The sequence below is a fragment of the Lactuca sativa genome, chromosome 2 (assembly GCF_002870075.4).
Source record: "Lactuca sativa cultivar Salinas chromosome 2, Lsat_Salinas_v11, whole genome shotgun sequence".
Classification (NCBI taxonomy): Eukaryota; Viridiplantae; Streptophyta; class Magnoliopsida; order Asterales; family Asteraceae; genus Lactuca; species Lactuca sativa.
The window spans coordinates 114,288,673-114,301,217 of NC_056624.2; the positions used below are offsets into that span (position 1 = coordinate 114,288,673).

The following is a 12,545-nucleotide window of genomic DNA, read 5'->3' on the forward strand; positions in this document are numbered from 1 at the left end:
GGACCGGTGAGTAATGCATTTCGAGCAGCCATCCAATAGTAGGAATCATAAATTATTGTAGTTCTAGCGTTGTATGCAGTGGCGGTCGCAGAACGTTTTAGTAGGGGTGACACTAAATTTTTTTTTTTCCGAAAAAATCTAAATTAGTAGTGGCCCTCGTATTTTAAGCCGGTGTAACTAATAAAAAAAACATTAAAAAAAATTACACTACGAGCCGGAACCGGAGCAATGGCCCGAGACACCCCGGGCTCCACTAAGGTCTGCCATTGGTTGTAGGTACTGTCAATATAAGGGCTTTACTGTATCGTCTCTTGACATGCCCCTATTCAAATGAAGGTCAATATGGAACTTATAATTATCCTTAAATGGAAAATTTCAAATCGTATAATTGATTATCAGTCAAATCAAATATATACAGATGGTAAGAAAATTAAAATAAAAAAAATATTTGAAACATAAACAAACATCAACTAAAACAAACAAGCATATATAGCTTACTTCAGTTTCATGTAGACATTTCATCAAAGGTTCATGAACTTGTCAAAACCTTTAGATTAAGTATTAGAAGCTCAGTTCATCATAGTTAGAGTTTACCTTCCAAATTATAAGCCCAATTCGGCCATTGTTTTGTAATCAACTCCTCAATAGACAGTTTTGTCACACTCATAAAAAAACACACACTCTTTCAAAATAGAAGACGAAAACCAAAACCAAGACAAGTAATAACAGGAGATCATCGTGGATGTTTAAGTCTAAATCGAACACTAAATAATAAAAGAATTGAAAACACCACTTGAGAAGCTTTACGTCTAGCAAAGTTGCTAAAATAGTAAAAATAAGGACTTAAAATGAAACCAAAAAGGAAGCCATGATTTTATTATATATCTTTTTCATTCGCTCCTTGCTCGCGGAGCGGCATACCGAAAAAAAGATAGGATTTGAATCGATGACTTAAGCCCTTGCGCTATTCCCCCCGATCCAAAACAAAATAAAAGAATAATGTTACTTGCTTTTATTTTATCAATCGTTGTTCCTCATCCTTGTAAGGACATACTTATGCATGTTTATTGTGTTTAGAAAAATAACCATGACTTCTTGTAGAGAGGAATCAAATAATTTTGTGAACCGAATGATGAAAATGTATATCTATACTTTCCACTTCTGAATATTAATTCACACATCACAAGTGAAGTGGGAGATGAAAGAACAAGAACTCCAGGCAGCCATCTTGCTTTGTCACCTTCATCTATGAAGTGGAGATAGACCAAATTAGTATCAAAGAACCATAATTTCGATAAAAATAAAAAATAAAAAAAACTTAAAAAAGAAAGAAGCCAATAGTCTCTTATGTGAAGCAATACAAACATGATTTAATTAGTTGGGAAATATTTTATCTTTTCACTGGATCCTAAGTGAAAAAGACATTAAAGAGTGAACATACAAATTCATATGCCATGAAATACAAACATTCAAAGCACCTGTAACCTAAAAAATTTAAAGATGTATGAGATAAACCTAACCTGCAATCGATCAAAACATAAGAGAGAGCATGAGTGACGGTGGTCTGTGTTTATGCGTATTGAGAGAGAGAGAGAGAGAGAGAGAGAGAGATAGAGAGGGAGACTGTTACTAACGGGTTAGCAATGGTGGCCCCCATCTACATCTTCCAACGGTGGGTGTTGATGGAAGCACCTATATCTGGTAGCCTATGGTGATTGAGGGAGAGAGGGTTAAGAGAATTTGTAGATAGGGATGGCGACATCAACATCGAGGTGTTGGGTTTTAGGGTTTCTAGAGAGAAATTGTAGAGATGGACAAAGTTAATCATTATATAAAGAGATGGGGGCCGAGATGTTTTGAAATTTTGAGAATCAAGTTGAATATAACTATATTCCTTATGAAGCATTTTTGTGATACGAGTTTGTTGACTAAATATGATATGATTTAGAGAATTCAAATGTAAAAGAAAGACCAGTTCAAGATAAAATTAGAAGACATGGGTCAAAACATGGTTAGTTTTAGCATTTTTCATGGCAGGTTGCTGTGCGAATAGGGTGTTATTGGATCAAAAACATTACATAAAGTGATTGTATGTGTTGCAATTTGATTTGTACCTCTTAAAATTCAACATTTTAAGCTAAATACTTATTAAGGTATAAAGATATATATTAAAACATTTGAATCTAGCTCTCTCTCTCTTTCTCTCTCTCTCTCTCTCTCTCTCTATATATATATATATATATATATATATATATATATATATATATATATATACATATATATATATATAGTGCAAAATAAAATGAAAAATCCAGCAATTCTTTTTTTAAATATTATCTTCGTTATTTAATTTATCCAAAAAATATAAAAATAATAATTAATAAAAAATCAATGTTTTTTTCGAAATATAAGTGAAATATTTTAATAAAATATTATGTTGTAAATAATCAAATCGAAATTTTAGAATGTTAGAATATTTTAATATTTTATTAAAATTGATAAATATGTTAAAATATTCTAATATTCTATACGAATTTTTAGATTTGTTAGAATATTTTAATATTTTATTAGAATTTTTTGAATATTTATAGTTTAATATTCTATTACAGTATTCTATCATTTTAAAAATTTCTTTTAAATATTTATAGTATAATAATTTATTAGAATATTTCATGTATATTTTGAAAAAACAGTAACTTTTTTTTTGTTAAAAAAAATGGCGAAAATATATTTAAAAAATAATTAAAATTTTCATTTATTTTACATTTTAAAAGTATTTTTTTTTATCTCCAAAATATATGACTAAAATTATGTTCCCATGTCTCACAAAATATATTAACAAAATAATACAAAAGGTAAATACAATATTATGTTACTTTCGTGATTGATAAACCTAAAGTCAACCGCGTTATAACATGGCAATAAATTTACATGTGTTTCTTTTGCGAACAAATTTTGCAACAGTAGTTTAGATATTGGTTTTAATACTCTCGAAACATAATTTGTTTACAGAACATATTTTTTCTATCCAATTTACATTTTCATTATTATAAAAAAAAATGAAAACATATCTATAAGGCACACACTCGCCTTGTAAGACCTTTGTTTTCTATTTATAATTTTCAATTTTCAATATAAACAGAATTGCGACTTTATGTGTGACATTAAAATAAATATGAGTTTGACAAGATATAAATAAGTACATGAAAAGAAAAAATAAAACAAAAAGATTGTTTATACTTTATATAACTTATAATTCATGATCATCGTTTACAAAACTTTATAAAGCATTTTGGTTATATAAAATAAATATATTCAAAAAAATAATAAAAAAGTTGTTTTGCAAAAATGCTAACGTCGTCGTTTTGTGTTAACCGTCTCCCCATCGTTAACTGCCATGTGATTCCCCTGTACATTGCATCATCTTCGTTTTGTGTGTTTGCATACAAACATGATACATACAAACCCTCCATCTTTCTCTCTCTTCATCCCGAGTCTCTCTCCTAACAAAACTCCTCTCCTCACTCGTACATCGGAATCGGAATCAGAATTGAAATCGAATTCACAAAAAAATCAATTCAGATGATGAATATCAACTAATTGAATTCATGTTTTTTCTCTTTTGCTGATTTAATTTAATTGATTGATGAGAAATGGCTGTGAACGAATGGATCAATGGGTATTTAGAGGCGATATTGAGTAGCAAACCATCGAATATTGAAGATAGCAAGGTGAATTTGCGAGACCAAGGGCATTTTAATCCGACAAAGTATTTCGTTGAAGAAGTCGTTACAGGGGTCGATGAGACTGATTTGCATCGGACATGGATCAAGGTCGTCGCTACACGAAACACCAGAGAAAGAAGTTCTCGACTCGAGAATATGTGTTGGCGTATTTGGCATCTCACTCGCAAGAAGAAACAGGTTCATATAACAAATCCCTCGATCGATTATCCATCTTCAATTATACATAAAATAGAATTGTATTTGCATCTAATTTGATTCGTTTGAACTCCAATTCCTCCATTGTTGTTGGCAATTGCAATGCACAATTGTACAACTAATCATTGCACGTTTTGTTAGTTTGTGTTTTAGACTCTGTTTTCATCCAAAGGCTATTCTTCTTGAGTTTTGTTTCATCAATTATACATACCCATTCTCTGTAATTTTCTACACCAGTAGTAATTATACACATAATTAATGTTTGGGATTTCTTTCATCACATACAAGTTCGAACCTCAAATGGAAATTTGAACAAAATGTAGTGCGTATACATGCTTTCTTTTGAATGAATGTCAACCATGAAAAACAGATTTTAAGCAGTTTTTCAATCTCTTTATATATCCCTTTACATGTATTCAGGAAAATTTCTAATTTTTTTGTACTTGAAATAGTTGGAATGGGAGGATTATCAAAGGATACAAAAGCGGAAGTTTGAAAGAGAAAAAGGGCGAAGTGATGTAAGGGAGGACATGTCTGAAGACTTGTCTGAAGCAGAAAAAGTAGACATTCTTGGGGAACCCGCGACAGTGTCAGGTGAGAGCCCAAAGAAGACTTACCAACATAATGCCTCTACAGTTGAAGTTTGGTCAGATGATAAAAAAGAGAAGAAGCTTTACATTATCCTCATCAGGTATATATCATTTCTTTTCCTTTTCACTCACACCTTCCATTTTCAAACATGGAAATAACTTAAACTTTTCAAACAGTTTGCATGGTTTGGTTCGTGGAGATAATATGGAGCTCGGTCGCGATTCTGACACGGGTGGTCAGGTACACAACAAAATAACTTTTCCATCTAATACGAAGTTGTCAGTATTAGTCCCTGTTTTCTTACCCTAACGTAACCCAGGCGCACATACCAAGATATTGTGTGCTTTGGGAAACCTGACACAAAGACTTGGTACGTGTACGTGCGCCTGATAATGTTACATTAATTTTTACCCTATCTAGTTACCGATTATTGCCCTAATATCGGTTTTCTATCTTTTATCTTGAATCCCAGATCAAGTACGTAGTAGAGCTTGCTCGAGCTCTTGCTAAAACGCCCGGGGTATACAGAGTTGACCTTTTCACGCGTCAAGTGTCCTCACCCGAAGTAGATTGGAGCTATGGGGAGCCCACCGAGATGCTGACAGCTGGCACTGACGATCCTGATGATGACGTTGGTGAAAGCAGTGGAGCTTATATTATAAGAATACCATTTGGTCCACGTGACAAGTATCTTCGCAAGGAATTACTTTGGCCTTATATTCAAGAATTTGTTGATGGGGCCCTCGCCCATGTTCTTAACATGTCCACGGTTTTAGGCGAACAAATTGGTGGAGGACATCCGATTTGGCCGTATGTGATTCATGGTCATTATGCGGATGCAGGCGATAGTGCGGCTATCCTTTCGGGTGCTCTTAATGTTCCCATGGTTTTAACGGGGCATTCGCTTGGTAGAAACAAACTAGAGCAACTTCTTAAACAAGGTAGACAATCAAAGGAAGATATTAATTCGGCGTATAGGATTATGAGGAGGATAGAAGGAGAAGAGCTTTCGTTAGATGCGGCCGAACTTGTGATTACAAGTACTAAACAAGAAGTTGATGAACAATGGGGACTTTATGATGGTTTTGATGTGAAACTTGAGAAAGTTTTACGGGCTCGTGATAGACGGGGTGTGAATTGCCATGGTCGCTATATGCCAAGGATGGCGGTAATGTTATTTTAATTTATACTGCGTTTGGTCTGCGTTTGGTATGATGGAATGGAATTGTTATTTTGTTGGAATTAAAAAATATGTTTGTTATCATTCCTCATTCCTTCCATTTTGTTAATTTTCAATCCTTAGCAAGTTGTGTTTTTTTTTTTTATAATGAAAGTGAATTGAAAGAAAAATTGCAGCATATAATTATATTTATTTAAGATATATTTTAAGGAAACCAATTTTTTTCCCAAGTTTTCGTTTTACGATTTAATATTTTCTATAAAATAAATATCGTTTTTATTATGACTTAGTTGGGTTTTGACGAATTTTTATTAAGTTTAATTTTTTTTATATGATTGGTTTTAGGTTATTCCTCCTGGAATGGATTTCAGCAAGGTGATCCAAGAACAAGAAAATGACAATGACGATCTATCATTGACAACAGAAGGCAATTCTCCAAAAGCAGTGCCACCAATATGGCAAGAAGTGAGTATATTTTTTGTATAGTCATTTTCATACAAATTTGTTGCATTTTTTTTCTATAATAAAGGTAAGACTTCAAGTCTTAGTAATATATAATTTCAATATCAACCAACTATCAGGCTGTTGTGTATCTTATTTATCTCGATCACATGATTTTTGTGAGCAGTGTGAACCAACTTAAGGGTTGTTGAAAGAATAATATTTTGCAAAATTTTAGAGCATAAATAATTTGTTTAATTGTCGTAGGTAATGCGGTTTTTGACAAATCCACACAAACCAATGATATTGGCATTGTCAAGACCAGATCCAAAGAAAAACATTACCACCCTTTTGAAGGCTTTTGGAGAATGTCATTCTTTGAGAAAGCTTGCTAATCTTGTAAGTAGGTTGACTTAATTTATGCTTATGTACATTGTTAACTTTTATATATATATATATATATATATATATATATATAATCTTGTAAGTAGGTTGACTTAATTTATGCTTATGTACATTGTTAACTTATATATATATACAGACACTTATAATGGGGAACAGAGATGATATTGATGAAATGACTGCTGGAAGCGCAAGTGTCCTCACAACCGTATTAAAACTGGTGGACAAATATGACCTTTACGGACAAGTGGCATTCCCTAAGCATCATAAACAAAATGATGTTCCGGAAATTTATCGTCTTGCTGCCAAAACTAAGGTTAATTTTTTTATTTTTTATAACAACTTTAATATTTATGTAACTAAAGTATTTTTTTTAAATATAAATTTTGATTATAATTGTATTGTTATTGTGATAGGGAGTTTTTATAAATCCTGCTTTGGTTGAACCCTTTGGGCTTACTTTGATTGAGGTCTCTTGTTAATTATATATTGTTTTTATTTGTAGCATTTTCCTTTTTTAATATGAATATACTAAAGAGTTGGTATTTATATTGTGTTTTACTTTGATAAAGGCTGCAGCTCATGGACTTCCTATGGTTGCAACTAAAAATGGTGGTCCTGTTGACATTCATAGGGTAAGTAATTATATTATTTCTTTTCCACTTCATAAGTCTAAACAGAAAAAATATAGAAGTTATAAAAAGACGTAAATACCCTTTTGTTTTTCATCTATTTACAGGCATTGAACAACGGCCTACTAATCGATCCACACGATCAACAAGGAATCGCAAACGCTCTTCTCAAACTTGTATCCGAAAAGAACTTATGGCAAGAATGCCAAAAAAGCGGCTGGAGAAACATCCACCTTTTTTCATGGCCGGAACACTGTCGGACATACCTGACACGTGTCGCATCATGTCGCATGAGACACCCCGCATGGAAAACCGACACACCCGCCGACGAATTACCAAGGGACGAATCCTTAAACGACTCACTCCGAGACGTACAAGACACGTCATTACTCCTCTCCATCGACGTCGACAGATTCTCCTCCGTTAACGACTCATCCGACGGCGGAGATATCCAAGACCAAGTCAAACGGGTCATGAGCAGGATGAAAAAACCCTCATCGGAAAAAGTCGGCGAGGTTAGTAACAATAACAGTAAGTATCCGATGTTAAGGAAGAGACGAAGGTTGATTGTTATAGCGGTTGATTGTTATGATGTCAACGGAGCTCCGGAGAAATCGATGATTGGGATGATTCAGGAGACGTTTAAAGCGATTAAATTGGACGCGCAATTGGGGAAAGTCACCGGAGTTGCTATATCGACGGCGATGCCGTTGTCGGAGTTAATGGAGTTTTTGAAATTGGGGAAAATTAAAGTGAATGAGTTTGATGCGGTGGTTTGTAGTAGTGGGAGTGAGGTTTATTACCCGGGTACGTGTGAAGAAGGTGGTGAGTTGTACCCGGATCCGGATTATGCGTCGCATGTGGATCACAGGTGGGGGTCTGATGGGATTAAGAAGACGATTTGGAAGCTGATGAATGGAGATGAAGAAGGGAAAATTTTGAAGGTGATTGAAGAAGATGTGAAATCGAGCAACTCTCATTGCTTATCGTACTTGATAAAAGACGTGAAAATGGTGTGAAATCAATCGTAACTTAATCAATTTGGTTAACGACTAATGATTTTTTTTTTTTATGATTTTAATTTTGGGTTATTGTTTGTGTTTAAAGGCAAAGAAGGTGGATGATTTGAGACAAAAATTTAGAATGAGGGGCTTAAGGTGTCATCTTATGTATTGTAGAAACTCCACAAGAATGCAAGTGATTCCTCTCCTTGCGTCTCGATCACAAGCCCTAAGGTAAAATCAGTCTCAATGGAAATGAGAAATTGTAATTTTTGTATCACGTGGTTAGACAAAAATTACAATTTACAAAAATTATAAATTATAATTTTTGTTTCACTTGAACAAAGTGAGATAAAATTACAATTTGTGTTTTATTGACACCGATTTCGGTTCAATGCATACAAATGCAGTATAGCATTTTGCAGTGTTTTGACATTTGTTAAGGTGAATATAATGTTTAGGTACTTTTTTGTGCGGTGGAGGCTAAATGTAGCGAATATGTACGTTGTTCTTGGTGAAACGGGTGACACGGATTACGAAGAACTGATAGCGGGGACCCACAAGACGCTTATTCTAAAAGGAGTTGTGAAAAATGGTTGTGAAGAGTTGCTTAGAAGCCGTGGTAGCTACTTGAAAGAGGACATAGTTCCTGAAGAAAGCCCGCTGATTGCTTATGTTAATGGAACCAATGCTGAGGAGATTGCTAATGCTTTAACAAAGGTCTCTAAATGCGATGCATGATTAAATTATATATATAACTACTTATGTTTAACTATTTTTAAACTCTAAACGGGATATATATGCATATAAATACATATATAATAACATGTATCAATAGTGTCTTACTATACATACTACAAAACGCACATATGTATTTCATTGTATTTGGAAAATATAAATATGTGTATGATGTAATTTACTGGTTGTTTGTCAAATAGATATATATCTTGGGTTGTTCCTTGGATTAGTCACAATGCTTGACTCATGTATCAATCTCTAAACATTTTTCATAAATTTGATATCATAAACACTTTCCTCTCCTTTACAACGTTAATGCGTCCTCCTTTTCAAACATAATCCCTCCGAAATGCATAAATGCAAGAAATTCACAAGTATACTAAAACAAACGCTTACTTCAAATGGATGAAAAAAAAAACATTCTTCCCGATTGAATGATTAGAATGGACAATTGCCAATTGCTTAGAACATCTAGTATGAAATCTCAAATTGTATATACAATTCATCTATGAGACTTTCAAGTGTTTGCTGAACTTAAAAGTGTTAAAACTATTTTTGAAAGCCACATAGGATCCAAATTGCAGGGGTCAAAAGACCCTATTGAAGAGAAATTATTTGCCTACACACGAGAAGTTTTAAGATGAAACTAAACAGAGCATCCTAACTAGATAAGCAAATTGTGTACCATTTTGCCAAAAGACGGAGTAGAAAACTGACCAAAACCAAAACGAGTTTTAGAACATTGATAAATATTCACCCTCTTGTTTTCTCTGGTCTGCTGGAAATTGAAATTTTAACAACCGAAATCAATAAAAACAACAAAATTCATTTGAAAACGTTATATACAAATCGATTCATCGATGATGTTATTTTACGGATAACTTTTGTTTTATCTATCCCTTGTTGTCTTCTTCTAACAGCCTTGAGACTAACCAATAACAAAACTAACATATTTAATTGGTTTTAGAAGTTGGAAAATATTCAAAAAAAAATCCACAAATTTTGACCATGAAAAAATCATTTTTGTCTTTTTTTTTCTATTTACAAATAAGCACATGATACCGATAAACGTTTTCAAAATGGGTCTTGTACTCGGTTAACGCTAATGTTTACCAGTTTTTTCTTTAATAAAATTAGGGATATCTTAAAGTTTGAAGACTTTTTTAGATATTTTACCTTTATGTTTTTTGAATGACAAACATATATTAAAAAACAAAAGCTAGTTAAAAACTAGGAAAGAACAAATATAAATTAAGGCAGAATTGGATGTTCACATTCCAATTCTTAGAAATCTTAACATTTCTAAAAGAAAACCAATGAAAACAAAACACAACAATGTTATCAAAAATAAATTGATTTCAGTACTTGTTCTGACGAAAGATCACCACGTTCTGGTAAGTCCAAAGAGCCCATTTAACAGTCATAAAGATTGCATCAAGCTTGAGATGCTCCGTTCTTGTTGAAGGTCTACCATCAATCCAAAGAGTCGTATTCAAAGCCGAATCAAACAAAGTAATGTCAATATCCAACTACAATGCAACTTGCTTCCAAACCTCCGCAACAAGTGTGCATCTAAAAAACAAATGGGAAGTTCCCTATCAACCCCATAAACCGGGCATAAGATCAAATCAAATTCAATGCCTCTTTTGTATAGATTACACATTGTAGGAATACAGTCAAGTATAACCTGGAAAACAAAAACATTAATCTTGATAGGAATATACTTATTCCATTGAGTGACCATACGACCTGCCGGAAGGCAAAAATCATTAATGTGACAATGAGCAGACTTCACCGAAAAAACTCCAGACAAATCCAGATCCCACCCCCACCCATCAAGTCTCGAAAACAATTGGATTGTATCAAAAACCTCCAAAAGTATCGAAGATTGAATGGAATCAACACCACATTTAATAGTATGATGCCAACAAAAACTCCAACCTTGATGAGACCTAAAAACTCTGAAGTCAAACCTTCTTGCAGTAGAGAAAGTGGATAGGGAAGAAGGAACTTGGATCTAAAAGGCATAGGCCTACACCACTTATCAATCTAAAGCCACATTACAATCCTATCTCTCAGCACCATGTGCATAGCTGATATTGGAACAATATCAATGTCTTGAAGTTGGTTTATAGAACTAACAATACCCGACCAAACCACATTGTAACATCCAGTTCAGGTAAACATTTTCTTAATTTATTACCCATATTTTTTTGGGCTTTAACCTTGGTCACGACGTGAGCACCTACGTGTGACGACATGAACATGCCTGTAACACCCCAAAATACGAGCCAAAAATTTCATTTTTGAAAACATATATTTAGCAAAACATTCAAATAAAACGTTTACTGGTCATAACATTTTATAAAGATAATGCATGTCTGGACAAACATTTCAATAACATAAAAATGTCAGAGTACAAATCCCCAGGAAGGTCTCATGATGCGGAATACGAAATATGTGTGTGATGGGCTGCTACCGCGCCAGCTCCTTCCCCTTCGAAGAAGAGGTACCTGAAACCAAAACTGAAAACTGTAAGCACGAAGCTTAGTGAGTTCCCCCATCGTACCGCATAACATACAATCACATATCATACATATTGTCAGGCATTTCTGGGGTGCCCGACCTACTCGGTACGGCCATTCTGGGGAGCCGACCTACCCGTGTCAAGCCATTATGGGGTGCTGACTACCCATGTCACGCCGTTCTGGGGTGCTGACTACCCTTCGGTCCTGACGACCGAACCTCGGGGACTATTTCACCCCCTACTGCTACTATCATATATCATAACATAACATATTATCAGACATATATGGGGTGCCTGAACTACCCTTCGGTCCTAACGACCGAACTCAGGAGCTAGTCCCCTCCTACTACCTCTATCGCATATAACGTAAGAAGCCAGCATGCAAACATATCATCATATATATTATCAGACGTATCTGGGGTGTCTGACTACCCTTCGGTCCTAACAACTGAACTCTATTACTATCACATGTAACATATCATGCTAGCATATAACATATCAGGTAGTAGCAAACCTAGATGATATCACAAAGACAATCATTTATCATACATTTCCTACTGGTGGGCCGGTGATATTGCCATATTTATACTTATTTTTAGGCAATATTTAAGTACATTTTTATTAATAAATTGATAATATGTTTAGAATAATGATACTTATAACTTTAAATTGTTATTTTCAGTCAATATAAAGGATTCTCGAAGAGAGGGACCAAAAGTGACAAAATGTGGAACATGGGAGGCTTGAAAGACGAGAAAAGAATAAATTCACGATAACTACTTAATTCACGACGTGGCATGGGGTTTCCAGAAGATAGACATCGCGACACGGAGGATTTCCTTGGAGGATACGGATTACTTGAAGCCCACGACGTGGCACAGCTGGCCACGGCGTGGCGTGGGTTTTTGAAGATTATATAAGTTCTCCTGATTATTACGAAAGGAACAAGCTTTTGGCAGAAGGAAAGAGTTCCAGAAGTCGACTCAAAGCGAAAGAAGGGTTCTGGAAGAAGGTTTTCAACACCAAAAAGAATAGAGGTTTATATTTTAGTTAAATAAGAACATGTCTTTCATTATTTTTAGTTGTGTTGGT

At 34.2% G+C, this 12,545-nt stretch overlaps 1 protein-coding gene across 1 annotated transcript; it reads left to right on the forward strand.

Moving 5' to 3' along the window:
* The first annotated feature begins 3,292 nt into the window (after positions 1-3,292).
* On the forward strand, positions 3,293-9,146 carry LOC111893900 (probable sucrose-phosphate synthase 2). Its single transcript, XM_052768392.1, has 12 exons — positions 3,293-3,923; positions 4,394-4,632; positions 4,709-4,772; positions 5,005-5,700; positions 6,058-6,177; positions 6,421-6,552; positions 6,695-6,871; positions 6,972-7,025; positions 7,128-7,190; positions 7,295-8,200; positions 8,295-8,422; positions 8,650-9,146. The coding sequence occupies exons 1-12, from the start codon at positions 3,654-3,656 to the stop codon at positions 8,927-8,929; spliced, it is 3,129 nt and encodes a 1,042-aa protein (XP_052624352.1). The 5' UTR covers positions 3,293-3,653; the 3' UTR covers positions 8,930-9,146.
* The last annotated feature ends 3,399 nt before the right edge of the window (positions 9,147-12,545 follow it).